This window comes from Callithrix jacchus, chromosome 1 (genome assembly GCF_049354715.1).
Source record: "Callithrix jacchus isolate 240 chromosome 1, calJac240_pri, whole genome shotgun sequence".
Classification (NCBI taxonomy): Eukaryota; Metazoa; Chordata; class Mammalia; order Primates; family Cebidae; genus Callithrix; species Callithrix jacchus.
Genome location: NC_133502.1, coordinates 203175015 through 203202064, shown reverse-complemented (window position 1 = coordinate 203202064; position 27050 = coordinate 203175015). Strand labels below are relative to the sequence as shown.

Genomic DNA, 27050 nt, shown 5'->3' with positions numbered 1-27050 from the left:
ATATATGCAGAGAAGAGCGAATCAGATTCTGAACAAGATAAAGAAATCTATCAGAATCTGTGTTCCCATGCGGATGCCCAGTGGTTAAAGGAGGGGCCAACCTGACTTGGGGATCACTCAACACTAAGAGCCTGGACACTGAGAACAGAATAACTTAGGAACTTTCTGCATCAGCCCAGGATTGGTTGGCAAACCCTTGGAGCACAACAGATGTGCACAACATGGAGTCAATTTGGAGGGTTTAGGAGAACTCAGAACCATGGGAAATGATGTATGTGTGTGTGTAGGGGTTCCCTTATTTTGCAGACAAGGAAACTGGAGTCCAGGAGGGAGAGTAATTCCACAGGTAACCACATGACTTTTGAAGAGGCCTAGCTCTACCACTTACTACTAGCTATGTGAGCCTCAGTTTCCTCATCTGTAAGATGGAGCTATTAGCAACTCCCACTCATAAGGGTGCTGAGGATTAAATGCAGTATGCACGTTAAGGGCTCAGGATAGTGCATGGTTAGTGATGACAAATTGTGGTTGCTACTCTTGCGATGACTGTGGAAGAAGGTGGAGAAGGGCTAACTATCTAGGATCCTGTCCTAACAGTGCCACTTGAAAATCTTGGATGCCATTGGTCAAAAAGCTCAGTTAGGGCAGAATGAGAAGGAGACCAGGGCCATGACAATAGTGGTAAAGTCTATCCATACTTATTAAATTAATGCATGTGGCCATTCAGTAAATACTGAGTGTCCCAACTCTGCATGGGACTTGTTCCAGGTACCTAAGGCAGTGATCATTTTTATCGCCTGTTGAGTGTGTACTTTGTGCCAGCCACCTTATAAGCACTTTATATCTATTAAATCATAATCCTACCAGGAAGGCCCTATTATGATCACCACTTTCCAAATAAGGAAGCTAAGTTCAGAGAGGTTAAGGGAGTTGCTCACAGTAGCACAGCTCATAAGTGGAGAAGCCTGGACCTAGGAGTCTGGCTCCAGAGCTCACAATCTCAACTACCACCCTATACCACCCGGTGATTACAGACAGATAGCAAAACACCACAGACCAGACAACTATGAGCTTCACAGAGCACATTCTACATACCCCTAACCTCCACACTACCTATCCTCTTTCCATCCTTTATCTTCCCCCTTGCCACTGATCATAGCACATATTGTATATCTGGCATATGTATTAAAGCATTACACATGCCCCTGCTCACTAGAACATAAGATCCACAGGGCAGGAGTTTTGGTCTGATTTGCTCACTGCCACGTTCCTAGGACTTAGGACAGTACCTGGAACAGAGTAAGTACCCAAGAAGTATTTGTTATATGAATGAATAACTTCTAATCGGGGGACAGATAATGCACAAATGAATGGATGAATTTATCATTCTAGGTGGAGATAAGCAGGAAAAAAAATAAAGCAGGGTAAGGGATTTGAGAGCACTCAAGCGAGTGGAGGAGTGGTATTTTTATTTATTTATTTTTATTTTTTATTGCATTTTAGGTTTTGGGGTACATGTGCAGAACATGCAAGATAGTTGCATAGGTACACAGATGGCAGTGTGTTCTGCTGCCTTCCTCCCCTTCATCCACATTTGGCATTTCTCCCCAGGCTATACCTCCCCAGCTCTCCCCACTCCCGCAGCTGTCCCTCCCCTATTCCCCCCATTAGACCCCAGTATGTAGTACTCCCTTCCCTGTGTCCATGTATTCTCATTTTTCAGCACCCACCTATGAGTGAGAATATGCGGTATTTCATTTTCTGTTCTTGTGTCAGTTTGCTGAGAATGAGTGGTATTTTTAGAACTAATTAACTAACTTCCTTCCTTCCTTCCCCCCTCTCTCTTTCTCTCCTTCCTTCCCTCCTTCTTTCCTTCCTTCCTCCCTCCCTCCTTCTTTCTCTTTCCTTCCTTCCTTCCTTTCTTTCTTTTCTTCCTTTCTCTTTCTCTTTCTCTCTCCCTTCCTTCCTTTCTTCCCTCCCTCCCTCCCTTCCTTCCTTTATTTCTTTCTTTCCTTTTCTCTCTCTCTCTCTTTCTTCTTTGCTCCTCTTGCCCAAACTGGAGTTCAATATTCAATGCCACAATCTTGGCTTACTGCAACCTTCACCTCCCAGGCTCAAGGGATTCTCCTGTCTCAGCCTCTTGAGTAGCTGGGATTACAGGTGCGTGTCACCACACCCAGCTGATTTTTAGTATTTTTAGTAGAAAAGGGGTTTCACCATGTTAGCCAGGCTGGTCTCAAACTCCTAACCTCAGGCGATCTACCCACCTCAGCCTCCCAAAGTGCTGGGATTACAGGTGTTGGCCACCGCGCCCAGCCCAGAAGTCTTTCTTTTAGGTAACATTTGGATGGAAACTCAAATAAATCAAATGAATGACTGAAACTAATGAATAAAAGAAGAGAAATTAAACATTGCATGTTGGGGAGAAATGGCTTAAGTTTTGGCTTTACCACTCACTGGGCAAGTTGCTTAACCAGCCTGAAGCTGAGCTTCTGTCTTTGTAAAATGAAGGAATAACACTAACTTCACATGAGAGCGACAGAATGTGTGCCAGGTAGCATAGTTTTCTGGGACATAGTAAGTGCTCAAAAATGGTATCTGCTGTTAACAACAATAATGACAGAATGTTCATAAAACAATATGGTGCATCTTTATGACTAATATTATTATAACAATACTGTATCATAATGTTACATAATAACATGTTTTGTTATATATTATTAATAGTACATATTATGTCACTGTATTATAGATTATATATTACACAGATCAATTATTACATATATTGTATGTCACATATTACATGTAACATATATCATCTACTCTACATAAATGTGTATGTATTTATTATGAATATTATATATAATATATAAAATATAACATATTATTAATATAATAATTGTTAGGCAACAATTCCAACAAGAGCCCTGAGAGCCAAGTTTAGTTTAGTGGCTTAAGTAAGAACGTTTACTACTGAGGCCTCCATGCTAGGGAGTGGGCTCATCACAGGATGGGAGGCCACCCACTGCCTCCCAGATCCCTCTAGGTCAGCCTGACCTGTCACCTACCACCCAGGGCTTGCTGCAGAAGTTGTAGACAGAGTAGAGAGAGTTGACAGCAGGCAGTCCTCCATACTGCAGGCCGATGACCAAGCTGCGGTAGTCTTCCCCCAGGGCCATGCTGTAGGCGTGCTGGCGGACCAAGATGAAGTCTGGCTTGAAGGATCTGCTGAGAACCAATAGCAGTGTTACCACACTGGGGCACTGATGAAACACCAGGGTGTCCAGCCACAGCTTTCCGGGGATAACAATCACTTACAAGTGGGCAGCTTAGTTCAGAAGGGGGAGCGGGAGGGGTATAGGGGGGTCAGATGCAAAGACACAGCTATTCCATTATAAAGCCAGAGGGCTGGAAACATTATATATGCTCGCTCGCTCTCTCTCTCTCTCTCTCTCTCTCTCTCTCTCTCCCCCCCCTTTTCTTCTTCTTTTTTTTTTTTTTTGAGATGGAGTTTCGCTCTTGTTGCCCAGGCTGGAGTGCAATGGCGAATTCTCAGCTCACTGCAACATCTGCCTCACGGGCTTAAGCGATTCTCCTGCCTCACCCTCCTGAGTAGCTGGGATTACAAGTGCCTACTACCACGCCTGACTAATTTTGTATTTTTAGTAGAGAAAGGGTTTCCCCATGTTGGTCAGGCTGGTGTCAAACTCCCAGCTTCAGGTGATCTGCCTGCCTCGGCCTCCCAAAATGCTGGGATTACAGATGTGAGCCACCACGCCTGGCCTCTCTCTCTCTTTTTTTTAAGGCTTTTTCCTTAATTTCCTACATTGAACATCTATTTCATTTGCAGTAAGAAAAAAATATATTAGATAACTTAGTGAATCGACTGAGATTTGCAAGGTACCATGCACTCTACTGAATGTATTATCCATGGTGAGGGCAACTGCCCTGGGAGGTGGATGTTGTCATCAATTCCCATCACACAAACGAGCACTCTGAGGCTCAGGAAGACTAAGTCACTTGTTCAAAAAGATACACTGCAGAGAGGCAGCAGGGCTGGGTCTGTGTAGCCTTGCAGCTCCAGCTGTTGTTCCTGCAGATCTCAAAACAAATGACCTGTCTTATGTTTTTTCAAGTAGCAACCTCTGGAAAGCAGCAAGAGTACCAATGTGATGGCCAAGTCCATGCCAGGCTGTTTGCCAGGTCCCTCTAGAGATAGGATCCTGAGGAGTGCTCAGAAACAGACCGGGGTAAAGGTCTGAACCATATCCCCATTTTATAGATGGGAATACTGCAGCCCAGGGAACTTTCCCGAATCACAAAGCTTGGGAGCAGGAGAGCCACATTTGAACTCAGGTCATTTGGCTCCAAGTCCGCATGCTTTTTACTCCATCATAGGGCCCCAGGAGGACGCACACTTTGTTTGATTCTCACTGCCAAAGATCAAACTATGTTTGGATTCCTAACTTTTAAGTCACACAAAAAAAATCAGTCTCACTGTAGGAATGAGGTTGATATTCAAAACGGTATGACAGTATTCGTATCACTCTGTGGTTATGGTTAGAGCTAGAATCTTGGAATTACAGGAACAGAGTGATGGAAGAAGGAATGAAGAGAGAGTGTGGGTGTCTCTGACAGGCGATAGGGAGCACTTACTGCTCTCTATTTTATAGAGACAGGGTCTGGCTATGTTGCCCAGGCTGGGGCAATAGGGAATACTTATAATCATTTGCTGCTTTTATATGATTTCAAAAGTAATACATATTCCTTGTGTAAAACAAAACAAAAATTCATTGGAATGTCAAAAAGTAAACAGAAGTACCCATAATTTTACAATGCAGAGAAAATTCCTAACAACCTTGGTATATACATTTTTGATCCAATGATCAATTTCAATATATATAATATGTATTCATATTCATAATTGCTTTATACTTTTCTATTAATTATAATTTTGACGTTTTCCACATGATAGCATTGTGTAAATATTTTCTCTACTATCAAAAATATCTTCCAAACTATAATTTTTAATTTCTACACATAGTTCACTGAATAACATATCATAATTAAGTCAACCAATCATCTACTATTATCGGGTAGACTATTTCCAATATTTTACATACAAATAAGTGCCATCATTTTAAACCATTTTCATAAGATAAATCCTAAGAAGTAGGACTAATGGATTAAAGGGTACAAGCTTTTTGTAAGTTACCCAAAAAAGTGTCCCCTTTTTAAGATACATCTCAAAAAGAGAGTTTCCGTCTCATTACAGCCTCACCAGCACTGCAGTTTCTGAAAAAATATTTTTTTCAATTTGACAAGAGAATTCCCCCCAAAAGACACCCTGTATCCTGCTATTGTTTTAGTTTGCATGTCTCTGAGGCTAGTGAAATTAAATACATTTTATTAACCATCTGCATTTCCTTTTCTGTAAAAATCTGTTCACATCCTTTTCCTTTCAAAATAAAATAGGGCCTCTGGTTTCCCATGGAGGTGAGTTCTATGTATTAAGGATACTGCCCTTTATCCATCATGTGTGGCAATGCTTTTATTAGATGCTTGCTTGTGTGTGTGTTTTTTAAACAGATGTGCATCTTAAAAAACAACACATATATACATTGTCCATGGCCCTGGTTCTGACCATGAGACATCCACTCTTCCTTGGCAGCATGGGTTCTATCACAGGCAACAGTGGCACCGAATGTGGTATCTCACTAGGGATAATCCCATCCTTCTCCATGAGGAAATAATGAAACTCCTGCTGACTAGCCTCCTTATCTTGGCTACAAGGTCCCACATGGGTTGGCCCCTGCCTGGGGCCATTTCTTTTCTTTTTAAAAAAATTATTTATTCATTTTCTTTTCTTTTTAAAAAAATTATTATTTTAGAGACAGGGTCTCACTTTGTTGCCCAGGCTGGAATGCAGTGGTGTCATCACCCTCACTGCAGCCTCAAACTCCTGGGCTCAAGTGATCCTCCCACAACAGCCTCCTAAGTAGCTTGGACTACAAGTGCACACCACCACATCCAGCTAATTTTTTTTTTTGTAGGGACAAGATTTTGCTATGCTACCCAGGCTGGTCTTGAACTTCTGAGCTTAAGTAATCCTCCTGCCTCAGGTTCCCAAAGTGTTGGAATTACAGGCACGAGCCACGCTGCCCAGCCTTCCGTCCTCATTTTCTATCTTTCTCCCTCCCTCACTGCCATGTGAGCCAAACTGACCACCTTCCCTTCCTTCAATTCCCTAGATGCTCTCCTCCCACACTGAGTGTAACCACCTCAACCTCAAAGCCACTGTTCTATCTACTCTATCAAAATTTGTCCCAACCCTCGTTTTGCTGTATTTTCTTTATTCATGGCTCTTTGATAATTTTATTTCTCCTGTTTGTTTAGTTGCTTAACTGTCTAGTTCTCTTCTCTAAAGATGTCAGCTCAATGTGAACAGAGGACCTGACTGTCTTGGACAAAATAGACCTTAAAAGTATTTTTAAATGAATGATTCCATTAATGAATGCATATATGAATGCATGAATCAATGAATGAACATGATATGAAATGACCATTGGAAAGGGGAGGGATCACTTTCCTTGTGGTCCTAGAGAAGAGAACTAGACTGATAGACAAAGTAGCCAGGAGACAGCAAGTAGCCCTTCATAACTATGTGGTTGCCTTATAAGGTAAGAAGTTCCACATTGTTGGAGGTATGTTAACACCACGAAGAAGTTCATAACTCCAGGGAATTCAAGTTGGCCACCATGACTTCTTAAGAGTCTCAGATCTAACGTGAAAAATAAGCACTTTCCATGCACAATATATCAGGCCAAACCAGGCACATGTTATAGTTTGAATTCTGCCATTCCCTGCTACAGAATGCATACAGTCCTTCTTGAAAGTCTAGGGTATGATGGATTTGCAATGAATATAGAGTAATTACTGACTTGAGCTGGGCAACCTGTGGCATTCAGTTCCTCCCTCTGTACCCAGCACCCCAGGTTCTCCATCTGGCCAGGGAGTGGCCAAGTCCTGCAGTCACCCCAACATTTAAGGTTGTGACCTCAATAGTTACCAAGCCCTGACAGTGGGCCAAGCACTCTGGGAGAGGTTGGAGAACCCAAGATGACAGGGACGATTCCTGATTTTAAGAAACTCACAACCCAGGAGGAGTTGGGTGCAATGCGCCCTAAGCATTTGTTAAATTAACAAAGGAGGGAGGGAGGGAGGGAGGGAGGGAGGGAGGGAGGGAGGGAGGGAAATAACTGAGGCATGTACAAGGTGCTAAGGTGGTCCAAAGGATGTATTCAACTCTGTTAAGGGATGAGTGTGAGTGAATGTGTACTGGAAGGCTTGGTCTTAAAAGAAAAGCCAAGGTTTGCCAAGTGGGTTGGGTCTGAAGAGTATTCTAGGCCTCGGGAAAGGCACCCACCAGTGACTGGACGAATGGGCCTTCATAGTTGGGGGTATAATGGACTGTGCTGGTTTTTGTTTTATCTGCTCTGCATCCTTCCTTTTTCTAGAAACAGAGCTCATGGGGAGATCCTCTCTGATCACAGAACCCTATTTCCCTGGGCTGTAACTGGTCTAATGATGGAACCCCTGATGTAAAATGGGCCTGTGAGAACATTCTCAGGGATGTTGTATCTGAGCTCCGTAAGACAGGAGTGGCCAGCTACGTTGAAGTAGTGTAAGCTGGGCTGATGGAGACCATTTTCTTGATACATGAAGAAATCCCATTTGTAGCAAAAGTGCCAGCTGGGAACAGAGATAAGGAGGGAGGCAAGACATCTGCCAACATTAGATAAGCCGCCTGGATGCGGTGTCTCATGCTTGTAATCCCAGCACTCTGGGAGGCCAAGGCAGATGGATCACTTGAAGCCAGGAGTTCGAGATCAGCCTGGCCAATGTGGCAAAACCCCATCTCTACAAAAAAATTTTTAAAAATTAGCTGAGCATAGTGGTGTACACCTATAATCCCAGCTACTTGGGAGGCTGGAGCACGAGAATTACTTGAACCAGGGAGGCAAAGATTGCAGTGAGCTGAGATCGTGCCACTGTACTCCAGCCTGAGTGACAGAGAGAGAATCTGTCTCCCCCCTGCCAAAAAAAAAAAGAAAGAAAAGAAATCCCACAACTCTTAAAGCCCCTTCCTTCCCTTCCTGCTGCAGAGCCCCACTGAGCCCAAGACCTGGGTCTCTCATGCCTGGGCAAGACCTCCTTTAATCTCACACAAACTGGCACATACTGGCCGCAGGTTGTAGCTGGGTTTTCCTTTTATTTCAGCTTTAACCTTAATATGAGCTATAATATTTTGGTTCCTGATCCCAAGTCTTTCTCAGAAATGGCTGTTGGCACTTAAGAGGAAATCAAGAACAAGAAATAATTAATGGTAAAGATGGGACAGGTGATGCGTCACAGAGGGATTACTGAATGCTTCTGGCAGCGTCAAAAAGCTGGAGGCCAGAGGTGAAGTGACTCTTAACCATTGGAGAAGTGTAATAATTCCCTCAAATATGCAGAGGCCTGTGGTGGCAAGAACAGCTTTTGGCCGGGCTTTGCCTGGGACCTAAGTTAATGAGCAGAAGCCTCATTATTCTCAGTCACTTGACCACTATTTCGTAACTGTCCCCTGGTCCCCAAGAGCCAAGTTGGCAAAGGGTGATGTTCATGCTGATTTTGTTCACATGCTGAGACCCATCACACCCAGAGCTGATCCCAGCCAGGCCTGGGAAGGCTCCAGACTTTCTGACATCCATGTCAAATGGCTGAGAGACTTCTCGCTTTCTTTTCACTGTCTCCACACTCTCCATAACACTTCACCTTAGAAAATTCAACCTTGGGTATCAAATCTGGGGAAGAGGACAAAGGGAACTGAGTAAACCAGCAAATGAGGAGGGGGAATCAAAACAATGAAACAAGCTCCATACTCCTGCAGGCTTAGGGTACGGCTATTGTGCTGCAAGGATAAAGCCGAGAAAATGTGCATGCTTTGCAGAGGGAGGGGTTTGAATCAGCCATATGGAAGGATTTTGGGAATTAGTGATGCTTCCCGCCAGCCTGAGGACTGCAAGAAATTAGTCCAGGTCGAAAAGAAATAAGGTGGCAACCAACCAAGAATCTGGTGAGAAGCAGACAACAGGATGCAGCAGGGAGGGCTGTGGGGCCCTCACAGCAGCTGCCAGATGCACACTGGTGGGGAAGGGGCCCAGTGGGGTTTACAGACAGCCTGGCTCTCTGTTGAATCTGGGGGCCCTCTTTGTAAAGTGCTAGAAGATTAATAAAACACAGACATGAGTTGCTGGAGGAAGAAAGCTTCCTTGTCTCTTGTTTTAGCCTCAGAATCCTGCTATCTTTATCCTGGTCTCTTCCTTCCCTGTCATTCCAGAGACTAAGTCCTTGAATCTCTGTCCTTGCTCTATCCTCTTCCTCCTGGTAACCCTGGAAACCTCACATATTGTGGGTTGAACTGTGTCCCCAAGAAGATATGCTGAGGTCCTAAGCGCTGATACCTGTGACTGCGATCTCATTTGGAAATAGGGTTTCGCAGATGTAATCAAGTGAAGATGAGATCATACTGGAGGAGAGTGAACCCTAATCCAATAACTGATGTCTTTAGAAGAAGAGGGAAATTTGGAAATAGACACAAACAGAGGAAGATAATGCCATATGATGAGGAAGTCAGAGACTGGAGTGATGTGTCTACAATATGGGAATTCCATGGATTGCTGATGACCTTTGGAAACCAGGGAGTGGCAAGGAAGGATCCTCCTCCAGAGCCTTCAGAGGGAGCATGGCATGGGAGTCTTGATTTCAGATGTCTAGTCCCCAGCATTATGGGAGAATGAATTTCTATGATTTAAGCCATCCATGGTGGAGGTGCTTTGTTGTAGCAGCCTCAGGAAACTAATACACTGCATGTCCCCACTATTCCCTTTTCTAGTATCTTTCAGGACTTTCTGGCTTCCTTTGTTTTGGATACCCATGCATAGCTCCATTCCCCACTTCCTAAAACAGCAACCCTAACTTAGTCTGTTTGGGCTGCTAGAAAAAAGTACTGTAGACTGGGTGACTTAGAAACAACAGAAATTAATTTCTCACATTCTGGAGGCTGGGAAGTCCAACATCAAGGCACCAGCAGATTTGGTCTCTGGTGAGGTCCCCTACCTTGCACCTCCTCATTGGGTCCTTACATGGCAGAAGGGGCAAAGCAGCTCTCTGGGACCTGGGGTCTTTTTTTTTTTTTTGAGATAGAGTCTCGTACTGTACTGTCACCTGGGTTGGAGTGCAGTGGCAACATCTTGGCTCAGTGCAAACCACTGCCTCCCAGGTTCAAGCAATTCTCCTGCCTCAGCCTCCCAAGTAGCTGGGATTACAGGTGCCTGCTACCATGCCCAGCTAATTTTTTGTATTTTTAGTAGAGACAGCGTTTTACCATGTTGGCCAGGCTGGTCTTGAACTCCTGACCTCGTGATTCACCCACCTCAGCTTCCCAAAGTGCTGGGATTACAGGTGTGAGCCACCAGGCCTGGCCTCTGGGGTCCCTTTTGAAGATCCCAAATCCCATTCATGAGGGCTGCCCATTCATGAGGGCTGTACCCTCATGACCTAATTACCTCCCAATAGCCCCACCTCCTAATCACATTGGGGGTTATGATTCAACATAAATTTTGGGGGGACACACATATTCAAACCATAGCAAACCTCAACAATAAGAAAACCTTCACTTCAAGGTTCCAAATGGGCTGGCAACTAAATCACATTCATATTTATATAAAAGAAGGAATAAGTAAACAAATGGATAAATGCGTGGAGGTTTGTTTGGATGGATGTTCACCAAAATGCTAACCTGGTTGTTTGCAGAGTGAGATGGGAAATGGGAATGATTACATTCTTCTTCATACTTTTTGGACTGTCTGCAGTGTTTAAAAAAAAAAAGAAAAAGAGGGCAGAGCATTTTTACACTCAGGAAAAAACAATGAGATTATCTTCATTCTGGAAAAAAAATCGAAAATGTAACAATGAAGTCATATCATGGAAAATGCTTATGGTACAATTTCATGTGACATAAAACAATAGGAAAGAGGACCTGTTTTATAACTAAAGCACTGTAAAAATGATAGGCCTGGAAGGAGAGATGGAAAACCGCTCATTTGTTAAGGTGGTCAGGTGGCAGGTGATTTCTCTTCTTTTGAAAATTTCCATTTTCATCATATCACAGTTTGTGCATTTACTAAAACTTTTGGTTGGTACACTTTGCATAAATAGATAAGTAGACAGATGATAGATAAATAGTAGAGAGATGAGAGATGATACATAGATAAATAGATAGATAAAGAAATAAGTCCCCTGCACTTGGCCTTGCAGCCATAACTAGTCATTCCCCTTTCTCTGTCCATTGCTATGCCTGCTGGACAAGGCAGTCTATGCCTACTGGCCCCAATTCCCATGTGCCCATCTCCACAACCCTCTGCACCTGGTTGTTAGCCCCTTTCCACCCCAATACAGTTGCTCCAAAGTAACTTCTAAGTGTGAAACCCCCAGATCAGATGGCTTCTTCTGGGTCCTTACCTTACCCAGTTTCTAATTATAGCTAAAATATGATGAGGCTCTAATAAAATACAATGAGACTCTAGGCCCTCTGCATAACTTCACTCATTTAAACCTAACAAGGAAAACCTACAACGAATCTGAGGCACAGAGCAGCTAAGGAACTCGCCAAGGTCACACAACTATTGGTGATGGAACCATGAGTCAAACCTCATAGCCTGTTGGCTCTAGAGTAGGGTTTGCCAACCTCAGCTCTGTGGACACTTTCAGGCTGGATAATTCTTTGTTGTGGGAGGCTGTTCTGTGCCTTGAAGGATATTAGGAGTATCTCTGGCCTCTATCCACTAGATGCAGCAGCACTCCCGTGCCCAGTTGTGACAACAAGAAATGTCTCCTGCCATTGCCAAGTGTCCCTGGGTGGAAATGCACCCTGCTGAAGAAGCCCTGCTCCAGAGCTCCTCTTGTCCTCTGTGGCTTCTGCAGCATGATCATTGCCCCCTTACTCTACAGACCCTTTCCATCTTGTCTCGAAGGCACCCTCTGCCCTTGTTTCCCAATTCCCAGCTCCTTCACTATTTTCTCCCTTACTTCAGCTCTTCTCCAAGGCTCAATATTTGGTTCTCTGCTTCATGGAATCATCTCCATTCAGGTACTTCCCTTACCTTGTCCTCTTAGGCAATAATGAAAGTGTGATTTGGATTTATAGAGCACTTCCTTGGTGCCAGGAATCAGTTTTAGGATTTTACTTATGTTATCTTTATCCTCACAATGACTCTACAAAGTAGATACTATAATAACAGCTACATTTTTCAAGAAACAAAGCATAGAGAGATTAGGCACAGCCAAGAAAGTGTCCAGCTGAGACCGGAGTGCCAGTCTCTGGGCTTTGACATCCTGTGTACAATCACCGTGCAACCAGCACCTTCTACCACCCTGAACCTCTCCTCATCACCTCCAACTCAATGTGACTGGACCCCAAGTCATCAGCTTCCTGCAAAGTAGATCTGCTGACTTCTGTTAAAGGTCTGTCATGCTCCCAGGAACTTGGCATCCGTCACCCTGAAGTCATGTGCAATTCTTCTCCCTGACATTCCTTAAGTAAGGAGCCACCAGCTGCTAAATCTTCCCTCCAGAAGTGTCTAGGATTGGTCCCTACACTCCCCACTCCCCATTCCCACTGATTTTTCCTCCAATGCCTCATGGCTGAGAAATCTTAACAGACAGCTTCTTACCAGCTTCTAAATCCTCAACACAAGTCCCTCATCTTATTCCTCTCTGTGGCCCAGGCCTAGTCCGGGAAGTACAGTCCAGGGCCTGTACTTCCGAGTACCGAGTGTTATGTGATTCCCCTGCCGCTACCCAAGGGCCCAAGCAGGTGCCATCAGAGCTGAGGGAGATGGACATCTTCAGTTGTGTCTTCTCATGCACACTCTCTGTTTCCATATAAAGCACATAGAAATATCCTTTATTTCCACAATGCTCTCTTCAACCTTTTTTTGGAAGCAGGCATGTCCTTTCACGTGTCTTTTATTTTTCCACTCAACAGTGACTTGAGTATGAGGCATATTTCACCTTTCTGTAGGAGGGAACAACTGCTAAGACAAAGGGCAGCCAGCTGAAGCCTCTGTGGAGGATGAGGAGGGAGAAATCAGGAGAGGTGAATAAGCAAATCTGGGCCCAGGCTAAGGTCTAAGACATTATGGCCATGTGGAAATGAGGGGCCTACATGGCCCCTGTGACTTTTCAAAAGATGCCTAAATCTGGATATTTATGTGAAATTCTCAATTACTTAAATGTTGACAATGCATTCAAAAAAATTTTTTGAAAATTACTCTACTAACTGGTTTTAAAAAAAGGTAACCAACACACACATAAACACACACACACATTTTGAAAACAGTAAAGCACTCTGCAATCACTAAGTGTCCTGGAGGCCAAGCAGAAAGTAGGCTCCACCTCCCCCAACATCACATCTGCTGATGCCTTGGTCTTGGTGTTGGGAGCGGTGGGGTCTACTTTCTAGTTCATAGATGGTACATTCTCATTGCATCCTCACATAGTGGAAGGGGTAAGGCAGCTCTTTTGGGGTCTCTTACTCATAAGAGCAATAATCCCATCCATGAGAACTCTGCCTTCATGACTAATCACTTCCCAAAGTCCTCATCTCCTAATATCATCACCTTGAAGGTTAGGATTTAAACATTTGAACTCTGAGGAACACAGACATTTAGGCCACAGCAATAAGAATAGAAATATACTTTTCTTCTTCCCTGAGTACCTAGCAGGTGTTAAGCACATAGTAGGTACTCAGGGGATCTACATGGAAATGGCTCCACAATGGAAATGGCTTCCCTTCTCAGAGTCCTGGTGATATAAAGTCAATAACCCTTTAAAAAAATAATAGAAAACAGAGGATCAGAAAATGGTTAAAATAACAGGAGGAGTGGTGGGAAAAATCCAAGACATCTTCTAGTCCCAGCTCTGCTCTTGTATCTTTGAGATTGTGGCTTCTCTTCTCTCAGCTTCAGGTTCCTGATTGGTCAAAGGAGAGGTGGGCTATGTGACCTCTGGGGGACCTTCCTGGGATGACTGTCTCCCAAGCCAGAACTTGGAGCCAAGGCTTTCAACCCCCACCTCCTATTGTAGCTGTATGTTGTACATTCTGTCAGGTGTTATTGGTTAGTAAGAATCAGGATTACCCACTATTGGGTATTTGCTGAGTGCCAGACACTTGAAAAGTGTCATTTCAACATGATCTCATAGCATCCTCACTCCAAACCCCTGTGAAGTAGGTACTTCTCTTGGGCTGGGTTCTCTAGAAGTGGAGGCTAAAGTAGGGATTTGTAAGCAAGTTATTCTTGGAGGGAGTGCTCTTCAGGAAAACCATCCGGGGTGAGGGTAGCAACACAAGGAAGGGGAAGAAGCCAAGAGGGACATCATCTTGGAGAAGTTCTGGCCTTGGCCTGGTCCACAGGTGGCCTCTGGGGCAAAAACAGTACCTTGGAGTTGACCCACCTTGAGGAAAGCAGGCTGGGCTTCTGTATCCCCAAGAGCAGGCAGTGACTGACCCCTGATGGGAGGTGGTGGAGAGGGTTTATCCTCTCAGTTATCTCAGGGATACAGTTACCATCAGCCCAAAGAATGGAGAAGGCCACAGATGCAGCATTACCATGACACCTGCAGCTGCTGGCAAAGATGTGAGCAGAGAACCGACAAGTATTTACACTCCACTATTACTAGCCCATTTTGCAGATGAGATAACTGAAACCTGGAGTAGTTAAGTATGTTCATAAGAACTACTAAGTACAGAGATCTGTACTGTTAGACACAAGTCACGTGTCTTGTAAACAGCCCTCGCCCCTTAAGGACATGGCCCATGTCTGAAGTGCCTGTTTCCCCAGCACCCAGCAAGGCAACTGCACCCAGGGTCTGCTGAGATGTGCTTGGAAGGGCTGAGTTTGTGAGCTGCAGCTCGCCAGGGCCATGGGGTCTCGGGTGGCATGGCTCTAGGAGGCAGAGGGGTTAGCCCTCACCCACGTGGGGGCCTGGGGCAGTCTTGCTCTGACAGCTGCCTGAGCTCCAGCGCTGTCAGCAGCCTGCTCAGCGCCTGGGCGGGCCTCCTGCCAGGCTGCTGCTTGGGGAAGGAGAACATTATTCATTGGAGAGATAAGGCAGCTGATGAGAGATGGGCCTCAGAGCAGCTGTTCCCCAGCAGCGGCTGGAACGGATGCTGGGGAAGTGGAGGGGAGGAGAGAGGATCAGGGGAAGGGGAAAGCCCATTTTGAGATGAAAAATGATGGTATGGCTGAGGGGTGATAGGAGAGCACATTTCAAACCTAGGCTGGGCGCTAATATGTACTTATACCCAAGGCCTTCCCCATACATATCTCTGACAAGCCACATCTGTGCTCTCTCAGGTAAACTACTGAACTAGTAAGAGGGCTCACATATCAGCTTGCTCAGCAGAAAATATCTGCCTGGTAGAGTACCCCTCCCTAGCTGGTTACTGAGTGCAAGCCTGAGAAACTGGGCCTGAAAGATGCTAAACGCTCCTGCCTGGGCCACAGCCCTAAATCACCCATCTCTGCCCCAGAGCACCCAGGTGGCACTGATCTCAGGCAGCCCAGCCACTTCTCGCTGGTTTTCTAGCTTCTCCATCTACCCTCAAAGCTAGCTGACACAGGATGGACTTTTCCAGGTTGAGGGGCAAGAGTGGGTGAGCTTTATTTTATCCATTGTTTGGTAGTTTTTTTTAAAGGAAAGGAGACCTCGAGGCAGGGTGTGGTGCCTCATGCCTGTATTTCCAGCACTTTGGGAGGCCAAGATGGGCTGATCACAAGGTCATGAGATCAAGACCATCCTGGCCAGCATGGTGAAACCCTGTCTCTACTAAAAAATACAAAAATTAGCTGGGCGTGGTGGCATGTGCCCATAGTCCCAGCTACTCGGAAGGCTAAGGCAGGGGAATCACTTGAACTCGGGAGGTGGAGGTTGCAGTGATCCGAGATCATGCCACTGTACTCCAGCCTGGGGATAATGCGAGGCTCCATCTCAAAAAAAAAAAAAAGGAATCTTGAGGGTTTCCTGGGAGACAGGGGAGGGCAGGATTTGAGGGGTGCCCTCATCCTGCCCTCCCCTTTCACCTGACATCACAGGTGAAACACCCAAAGGTCTTTCCTGACAAGCGGCCTCTCCAGCCTCTTCCCCTGCCCGTCAGTTGGATCACCTTCCTTTCTGACCACACCGGAGGGTTTCCTCAGAAGCCAGGGACTTCCCTGTCCCTGTGTTCTAACATGGACTTTCCCACCCTGACTGCCTGGCTAACATTTTATCTGTCATCAGTACAGGGAAGGGTGTAGACAGGAGTTCTTAAAAGTATCTATGATATATTTCTTTTCATTAAAAAAAAATCTAAAACAGATTCAGCAAAATGTTAAGATTTGACAAGCTCAGTTGTGAACATAAGGGAAAGAACAGTTAACATTTAAGAGCATTGGGCACTTGTATTTTGCAGAGTATTACCTTAATTGATCCTGACAGTTGCCCTTTGAAGTGTGTGTTTAAATGAGACAGAGGCACAGAGAGGCCAAGTAGCCTCTCCAATGTCACACTGCAGATGCAAGTAGCCTGGCTCCAGGGCGGGAGTCTTAACCACCATAGTTTATGAGTGTTTGCTACATTATTCTCTGTACTTTTTCTAGGCTTAAAATAGTTCAGAATTTTTTTTTTAAGGACCTGAAGCAAACATGGCAAAATGTTAATATTTGTCAAACTAGTGTGTTCAACTATCTATGTTTAAGATTGTTCTGAACTTCACAATATGTATATGAATATTTAAAAAGAAAACAAAAAAAGCCTCTCAGTACTATTACCAGTTCTCCTCAGAAGTCTTCTGAAACCCCCGCTGCCAATATGCTCCTCTAAGCCCTCGCTTCTCTGAACTATTTTCCACCAGGCCCTGATCATGTCACACACTAACGGTTGCTTTACTTCCCATTTCCTCCTCCAGGTTGTGAACTCCACCAGGGAGGGGTGATGTTGAATTTCATCTGAATTTCCAGGGTCTGGCCAATTGCAAGGAATCCAGAAGCTCGATAAAATTATTAAACTAAAGGGAGTTATTTAGGGGGCTCCCATGGGTGAGTATTGAGCAGCTATGTAATGAGGCTGCAGAGGGTGCAGGAAACAAATGTAAGCCCTATCCTCCCTGTTGGGGACATATGGCAGTAATTTTTAGGATCATCACCCAGTAAGGGTTTCCAGCATAAATGCTTCCAGCTGCACCCTCTACTGTGGACAGGAACCTGGGAACCTCTTAAGACAGGAACTTGGTGGCTTCCAGCTCAGCTTGCATGCCCATCAAAAGAAGCAGAGGGTAGGAACAGCTTTCTAGAAAGCCCTCTGGGTTTTACCCACTGTATCTGGGGCTGTGTGTCTTTGCTGGTTTGGCAGTTGTCAGAGCAAACCTCTTCATTCTAGCTTAGTGGCTCTCCAATCTTAGCTGTATATTGCAATCACCCAAGGAGCTCTCAAAAGTAGTCCTTCCTTCTCTTTTCCCTGTCCCTAGATATTCTGATAGAATTGATCTGAAGTGCCCACCTGGACTTGGGAATTTTGAGAAACTTTCTAAGTAATTGTAATGAGCAGCCAAGGCTGATAACTCCTGTTAGGTTCTCTTCGTAAAAAAAAAAGATAGTTGTTACCAGGTGAATTGTGATGATGTCTTCATTCAATGTATATTTACTGAGCATCTATGCTATTATGTAAAATGCACCAAGGAAGAAAAGGGTTTGAGATTACTGTCCTATGGCATAGCTAAATTGACGAGAGAAATCATTTGGCAAGTTTAGGCGTGTACAGATCCAACAGCTGGCCTCAGAGTGGTATTAGAATCTTGGTACTTCCTAAGCCCACATCAGACATCGCTGATTACAGGATAATTTCCTGCTGAGTCCACAATGGTGGCTGATCAATGGCTGCTGGACAAGACAGCAAGGTGGTAACAATACTTCAGTATGTTTCCTCAAGTTTCAGCTGGGACTTATTCTTTTCCCTTGTTAGGTGGGACTTGATATACTCATACCAGCCAAGAAACAGGATAGCATGCAGCTATTATGTAAGTCAAAGTCTGGTCGAACCTGGGAAACATTTCTAAGCTAACACATTTCCGAACAAATATACTCCTAACAAATTTCTAACACTGCTGGAGCATGGACTACCCTTTGAGAAGTACTGGCTAAGGCCAACACTGGCTAAGCATACATGAGCTCATTCAATCCTTCCAATAGTCCCAGGGGTCAATTAATTGCATGTTTACAGCATGGACTTTGGGCTCCAGTCCCAGTGCTACCATTAAACGACTGTGTGATCCCAGGAACACTAGTTAACAGTTCCATGCCTCAGTGTACCCATCTTTCAAAAAGAAAATGGTACCAATAACATGTACTTCATGGTGTTGCAAAGAGAATCATATAAGCCAATCCACACAAAGAATTGAGGCAATAAATTTCAGATGTTTTTCCATGACAATGGATTTAAAAAACTCCTGTATACAGTTCCAACTTGTTTTTCTTCAAAGTAGCATATCTTGAGAATCATTTCATATCAGTACAAATGAAGATGCTTCTTTATTTATAATGTATGTGGCTCTACCCTAATTTATTTAACTAGTTCCCTACAGATGGACAGTTAGGTTGTTTCTAAGCCTTAGCTATTAACAAGTACTTCTGAGATGGAAACTAATCTTAACACTCACATAATGTATAATTTCAATTGCCTGCCATTAATTTTGAATGGAATGTGGTGCATAAGAGTATTCATAGAATTTTATGCACCATGGAGCTGGGTGCAAAAAAAAAGACTTGACAGTATCTGCTTCGATCTTCTGAATATGAATATGATTTTGGCTGCAAATAACAGTGATGACTAAATCAATAAAGAAAATGTATGAGCTCACATCACTGAGCTAGGGCAATCACAGGGTCGAGTAAATCAGAGGCTCAATGTCAGACTCAAGGACCTAAATGCTTTGTGTCCTTCTGACTCCTATTCTCAAAGATGAACTTTTTTTCTCATACTCTTCCTTCATGTTACCAGGGAGCCACCCCCATGCCCTGGGCCATACCCTCATGGCTGTGAAAAACAGCTCTTTCTTATGTTGCTTTTAAGAAGCATGGTGGATGTTCCAGAATCCTCCCAGCAGGTACCTCTCAAGACTAACTGGTCAGAATTGAATCATACTTCCTTTCTTTTCTTTTCTTTTTTCTTTCCTTTCTTTCTTTCTTTTCTTTCCTTTTTCTTTTTTCCTTTCTCTTTCCCTCCTTCCCTCTTTCCTTCTTTCTTTCCTTTTTTCTTTCTCTCTTTCCTTCCTTCCTTCTCTCTTTCTTTCTTTCCTTCTTTTCCTTCTTTCTACTTTTTCTTTTCTTTTTCTGAGATAGAGTTTTGTTCTTGTCACCCAGGCTGGAATGCAATGGCAGCAATCTTGGCTCACTGCAATCTCGACATCCTGGGTTCAAGTGATTCTCCTGCCTCAGCCTCCTGAGTAGCTGGAATTACAGGCACCCACCACCAAACCTGGCTAATTTTTTTATTTTTAGTAGAGACAGAGTTTCACCATGTTGACCAGGCTAATCTCAAATCCTGACCTCATGTGATCCACCCATCTTGGTCTCCCAAAGTGCCGGGATTACAGGCATGAGCCACCATGCCCGGCCCATATTCCCTTGTCTAAACACTCCTTTCCCAGTGAGAACAGAATGACCACAGCTGGCTGAAACAAACCAAGATTCACCTTGTGACAACCAGAGAGGGGCCTATGTTTCCTTGAAGCACATGGCCACCAAACAGCTGAACAAACTCAGGATTTAGCAAGCACGAAAGAAGGGGCTCAACCAACAGTAGATAGCACACCTTTCGAAACCTTTATTTTCACGGACAGCCATATGTGGTTCTTGTAAAGAATTGGCTCATAAGCTTATGTGTTTTAAAGAACAATACCACCAAGTATATTTACAATGACATACCTGGATAAATTTAAAAAATGCAATAACTCAAAATCTCCTAGAAGACTTTAATAAGGTCTGGCAACCCCTTGACTTAGAATCAGAACACATAAGCTTGAGAATCTCAGTCACTTCTGCAAGGCCTTGAGAATGTTTCTTTAGCTCTTTTTTCCCTTGTGAAAATGGAAGCTTCGAGGAGCAGTAGGTGTCGGGCATAAAGGAAAACTGCTTTGCAGTTAGACCTGGCTTAGGGTCCCAGCTCCCCCAGCTATGTGACTATGGACACGTTTTGAGCTTCAGTTTCTTCACTGGCAAAATGGGGAATAAAAATGTGGAATTCATAGGGCTACTTAAAAATATATACTTTATAGAGGTATAGAGGTATAATTTGCATAAAATAAAATGCACCCATTTGAAACGTACACTTTGATGAGCTTTGACAAATGTAACACCCCTACACTCATCATGCCAAATAAGAGATATACTTTTGTCATCTTCACAGTTGCCTTGTGCCCCTCTACCCTGCCCTTTATTCCCTTGGCTCTGGGCAACCACTGATCTTTCAGTGACTATGGATTAGTTTTGCCTGTTCTAGATTTTCATGTCAGTGGAATCATGGAATATAGACTCTTTTGTGTCTAGTCTTTTTTTCCTCAACATAATGGCTTTGAGATTTGTCTTCATAGTTACATGCTGTGATGTATAGACTGGAAGCCAGACTGCAGGACCCTGCCTCTGATGTTCAAGCCCCTACATGCTTCTTCTGGGTGGGGGTGGAGGGGGTGGGACTCTGTGACTGACTTGCTGAATATGGCAAAGCAGATGGGATGGCACTCTATGATAATGCTATGTTAGATTAAGTCTCAGTCCCAGATGCGTTCTCTTTCTCCCTTTCTTGCTGTGAAGTAACGTTGTGTTATGGCAAGACCCATGGAAAGGCCCACGTTACTCAAGCCTGTAGTCCCAGAACTTTGGGAGGCCAAGGTGGGAGGATCGCTTGAGCTCAGGAGTTCAAGACCAGCCTGCGCAACACAGAGAGACCTCATCTCTACCAAAAATAAACATTTTCTGGGTGTGGTGACGCACATCTGTAGTCCCAGTTACTCAGGAGGCTAAAGTGGGATGATCACTTGAGCCCAGGAGTTTGTGGCTCAAGCTACAATCACTCCATCATTGCATTTCAGCCTGGGCAACAGTGAGACCTTGTCTCAATTAAAAAAAAAAGGAACTGTATGTAACTTCCCGCTGACAACCAGCAAGAAGCCAAGGCCCTTAATCTCATAGTCACAAGAAAACGACTTCTGCCAAAAACTCAAGTGAGCTTGGAAGTGGTTCTATTGCCAGTTGAGCCTCCAGATAAGAACCGAGCCTCAGATGACATCTTGATGGCAGTCTTACAGAAGACCCAGCTAAGCCATGGCCAACCCCTGCCCCCACAAACTGTGAAATAATAATATGTGGTGTTTGAAGCTGATAAGTTTGTAGACAACTTATTTACATCTCTTAGTAGTTTGTTCCCTTTTATCCCCAAAAAGCCTTTCCTTATGTGCATGTACCACATTTTGTTTATTGTTCATGAGTTGATAGGCATTTGGGTTGTCTCCAGATTGGGGCTATGATGAGTAAAGTTGCTATAAAGATTCTTATAAAAGTCATTTAGAGAATATATTTCATTTCTCTTGGGGAAAAGTCTAGAGGAGAATGATTGCATCATATGGTGCCTACATATTTAACTTTAGAGGAAACTGCCAGACGATTTTCCAAAGAGGCTGTACCATGTCACATCCCCATCAGCAATGTAGGAAAGTTAGTTATTCCACAGCCTCACCGAAGTTTGTACTGTCAGTCTTTTTAATTCGATACCTCATTATAGTTTTAATTTTCATTTTCCTGATGATTAATGATGTTTAATATCATTTCATGTGCTTGTTGGCTATTTTTGGATATCTGCTTGTGTCAAGTGGCTATTTCAGTCTCAAGAGATTGCTATCCCTAGGGATGTTTTAAGAAATCATATATATGTAACACGATTGGCATTTAATAGACATTAAATAAAAGAGAACTATTATTCTTGATGTGATTATTTTAAAGGCCACTTAGAGATAAAGTTATATGATTCCATAATGGGCCCACAAAGTATGCTTTTAAGAATCTGTTCTAAATCATGTTCTCTTGGGGAAAAGTCTAGCAGGGGAACAGTTGGATCATATGGTGCCTATATATGTAACTTTATAAGAAACTGCCAAACTACTTTCCAAAGAGGCTGCACCATGTTACGTCCCCACCAGCAACGCAGGAGAGTTACAGTTACTCTACAGCCTCAATGACAGATTTGACTATCAGTCTTTCTAATTTGACATCTCATTATAGTTTGTATATTCATTTTCCTGATGATTATCGATGTTTAATAGAGGAGAAAGGGAAAGAAGAAAAAGGTTAAATAATAGAGGAGGTGAAGCAGGAATGCAAGATGCCCCCAGGATTTGAGATGGAAGACTTCATGGGCGGGAGGTACCAGTCATGCATCTCAAATCTGAAAACCTGAATTCCAAAACGTTTGGAGCACTGATATGATACTCAATGGAAAAATGGAAACAGTCACTGGAGCATTTTGGACTTTGGATTTTTTTCATTAGAGTTGCTCAACTGCTAAGTATAATGCAAATACTCCAAAATCTGAAATCCAAAACCGGTCTCAAGCATTTTGGATGAGGGATACTTAATCTGTATTGCCCAGTTTAGGGGATAATGAGTTTTTCCTCAGAGACATTGAGGTTGAAGGGAAAGCTGGCCCTCCAAGTGGTTTCATCTGGGCCTCAAAGTAGGGTGAGTGCTGAGGAGCCCAGCTCTGCCAGACGTGGCATCCCAAAGGGTGCCGAACACCTCTATTTAAAGCAGCAGAGATCTCAAGCATTTTGTTACAATCTGAAGTCTATTAGTGCCTGTGTCAGCCCTGCAGTCACTGGGGTGGAGGCTGCAGGACTGAGCTAAGCATGTGCAAGAGGATTGTAGGGATCTTGGAATAACTCTATCAGGGAGGCTAAAGTTAGTTCATCTCCCTCCTCACCACTCCTCTTGCCCCAACTGTAATTACTCACCTTTGCCCCCAGCTCCATTCCTGGGGTCTAAATACCCTTGCTTCAGGGGGGGCCTTGGAAAGGTTTGCTTTCTAAAGCTTCTGGAATGCAATAAGGGTAAAATGAGCTTCTCAGGGCCCAAGTTTTCCTCCACAAGGAAAAAAAACTTTTATAGGATTTTTTCTGTGAATAAATGTGACGTGCTTATTTAAAGAAAAGAAAATCAAATGGCACAGCAAAGTATAAAGAAGAGAGTAAAAGCAGGAGTCCCAGGATTTAAAGATAATGTTTGTACTTCAATGTGTTCCCTCTCATATTTTCAATATGTAAACATTTCAGTGCATATATTTGTAAATAAAACAGAATCAAACATATATGCCATTCTGTAATCTTTTTTAAACTTACCAAATCCAGGGATCCTTGCATGCCAAAATATAAACTTTTACACGTTTTTATTGAGTATCTAGTATTTCACAGTTGGTGGCATTTAGATTTAAAAATATATATGTTACGAAGACTTCTAGGGAGAATGCCTCTATATCTTTTTGGATTTTCCTAACTTTTCATCAAAAGTCATTAGTAGGGAACTTATTGAATCAAAGATTATGAATGTATAAAGGTATACTGTCCTCTTGGAATACTTGTATTAATTTCCATGTTTATCAATAATTTATTCAAAGGCCAGTTTCATCTACTCTCAGCAACATTGTTGATCTTTTATATTTTTGGATTCTAAAAAAAAAAAATATTTTCTAGTTTCCTCCATTTGTTCCTGGGTAATTATTGAGATTTAGCTTTTTGTTTGTTTGTTTGAGACAGGGTCTTACTCTGTTGCCAAGTCTGGAGTACAGTGAAGCAAATATAGCTCAATACAGATTTGGTCTTCCAGGCTCAGATGATCCTTCCACCTTGCCTCCCAAGTAGCTGGCACCACAGGTATGTGCTACCTTTCCTGGCTAATTTTTGTGTCCCTCCCTCCCTCCCTCCCTTCCTTTCTTTCTTCTCTTTCCTTCCTTCCTTTCTTTTTTTTTTTTTTTTGAGAAGAGTCTTTCTCTAGCCCAGGCTGGAGTGCAGCAGCACCATCTCGGCTCACTGCAGCCTCTGCTTCCTAGGTTCCAGCAATTCACTTACTTAGCCTCCCAAGTAGCTGGGATTATAGGCATGCGCCACTATGCCCAACTAATTTTTGTATTTTTAGTAGAGACAGGGTTTTACCATGTTGGCCAGGATGGTCTTAATCTCTTGACTTCATGATCCGCCCACCTCAGCCTCCCAAAGTGCTGGGATTACAGGGGTGAGCCACGGTGCCAGGCTATTTTTGTATCTTTTATGGAGCATTTTCTCATGTTGCCCAGGCTGGTCTCAAACTCTTGGGCTCAAGCAGTCCTCCCACCTTGGCCTCCCAAAATGCTGGGATTACAGGTGTGAGCCACTGTGCCTGGCCTGATATAGCACTTTTTTAACCTGTTTTTTCACAGGTCACTTCTTCTTTCAGACAAGTTGCCTGTTTATATGCACTGCTTATTTTTAGATTAGGATATCCATCTTTACTGATTTACAAGAACTATTTATTTATATATGAGTTCCCCTTGAGTCTCCTGGAATGGATCCTCATTTGGCTCATTGCACTTTCCTGCTAGTCCTTTCTTGGACTGCAGAGGATGCAACACTAATAACTTCATTCATTTCCTAGACTCCCTTGCAGCTGGGAGTTTAACAATGAGCAGATTCAGCCAACTGGAAGCACTTGCTGGACTCTGGGAGGCAGAGCTGAGACTGCAATCACCTCCCACCTCTTTGGCTGTTCCCTGTATGCAGACAAGTTCCTGAAGACATAACTGTATGGAACTGTGGTTTCTCCAGGGCCCTGCTCCAGCTTCTGAGGTACCAAGCAGGAGCTGAGGTGGCAGCAGCTTCCAGATTTTGCTTTCTGAATCACAGCTAGGGTAGAGGGCTCTTGAACTGACACACTGGCCATCTGGGGGGGCCAATTCTGCAGGGCTCAGAAGCTTTCTGGAGGTCACTTCTCCAGTCCTTTCAATGACATTCTCAAAAACTAAAACCATGTCTCAAGCTCCTTTCTGCATAAAATCCCTATAATACTTCCTGTTGCCTGTGCTGAGTCCCAGTGGATTTTTCTGGTACTTTCCATGGCTTCTGAATCCTGTCACTTCCTTGTACTTTCCCAGGTCTTCCCCCATCCCACTCCAGCCACAGAGCATTTCCTCTTCTCTGTAAGGAGGCCAGAGTGCTCACTGAAGTGCCCTCAGCATTCTCAGAAGATTTACAGAATTCTTCACATCCAAATTTCTTTGGAAATGATATAGTAGAAACCATTGAGTTTCCCATCCGACTTCAGTTCAGATCCTGGACCAGCAATTGCTGCTTAAGCAAGGTGCTTAAACTCTCTGTGCCTCAGTTTGCTTATCTGTAAAAATTACACCATAGTGATGGCAATGCCTAATACAGGGGCCTGTTCTCAGGGCCATGCACACCAAGGTGGGCAGCAGGTCCTCAATATGTACTTCCGTATGACTCATTCAGCCCCCTTTTCCTGTCTTAATGTGACTGTAAGAAAGTTGCTAAGCCCTCCAAGCCTCAGCAGCCTTCCTTAATAATAGGAACCTTAATACCTTCCTCAGAGAACTGCTGTGAGGACCAGAGTAAATCAGATAATTGGAAGTAAATTCCAGGTCTATATAAAAGGCATTATTTGGAGACCAGGTATCATTTCAAGATTCCTTTTCAGAAGAAAAAAAAAAGCAAGCCAGGCATGGTGACTCACACCTATAATCCCAGCACTTTGGGAGGCTGAGGCAGGTGGATCACAAGGTTAGGAGTTCAAGACCAGCCTGGCCAACATGGTGAAATCCTGTCTCTACTAAAAAAAATACAAAAAAATTAGCTGGCATGGTGGTGCATGCCTCTAATCCCAGCCACTTGGGAGGCTGAGGTAGGAGAATTGCTTGAACCCAGGAGGCAGAGGTTGCAGTGAGCCAAGATCACATAACTGCACTCCAGCCTGGGTGACAGAGCAAGACTCCATCTCAAAAAAAAAAAAAAGCTACTCTATGCACAGTCATTGTCTTATTCAACAAATATCCTTGCCCTGCACCTATTCTAGGCAATGTGCTGGGAGTTGAGGATACAGAGGTGAATGGGATAGATGTGATCCTTGGTCTTGTAGGATAGTGTGGGACATGACAAAATCCAAAACCTGTGTAAACACACACATGCAATTACAAATTGTGATGAGTGCTGTGAAGGAAACTGGAGACTCAAAGTATTAAAAACCAGACATTAGTACCAGCATGAGAGAGATGTATTTTATGATCCCTGAAAGTAAAGTACTGGAGAGACCTATTTTAAAGAGGTGGTCTAGGAATTCATTTCTGCTAAATGGACATATAAACTGGATACCACAGCCACCCACAGCCCCCAAATCACCTCCCACCCATCTCCCATCTCCAGTCTTCTGCTGTAGGTCTTAGCCAGGAAGATGATGAAGAGTTCTTTGTCCCTGGGTTATCAGGGAGGCTTCACGAATACCAGTTTACTAGAGACTGGGGGTAATCTAGGGAAGCTGTCTATTTCTGGGGTGGGCTAGGTAAATAAGTGAATACTGAAAACTTAGAGAAGTGATTTTAGGGGAAAAAGAGAGGAGAAGCTTAGAGAATATGAGAAACAGGACCATAAAGAGAAGCTTGGGAGAAGAAGAAACCAGGAGATGGCCAGAAATTCTGATAGTCTGGAATCTATTTCTGGACCCTATAAAATAAAAGAGATGGGTCCTGCTTTTTCTAGAGACAACATGGTAGAATAGAAAGATCTAAATCAGGGTCAGCTTGCCTGGGTTCTAGTCTCACTCTCTCACTCATATGACCAGGGGCCCAACACTCTGACCCTTTTTCATCTGCATTTCCTCCCA

General features: G+C 43.7%; 1 protein-coding gene across 7 annotated transcripts in view; it reads right to left on the bottom strand.

The window, feature by feature from the left end:
• SYN3 (synapsin III) overlaps positions 1 to 27050 on the bottom strand; it is a 503620-nt gene that overhangs the window by 320202 nt on the left and 156368 nt on the right. For 4 of the 7 annotated variants that reach the window (XM_035270622.3, XM_009009764.6, XM_035270631.3 and 1 more), the window contains one exon: positions 3069 to 3228. In XM_035270622.3, coding sequence (XP_035126513.1) covers positions 3069 to 3228 — 160 coding nt within the window. The remainder of the gene's footprint in view (positions 1 to 3068; positions 3229 to 27050) is intronic. The other 3 variants (XM_035270659.3, XM_002743711.8, XM_078339168.1) reach the window with 1 other exon arrangement.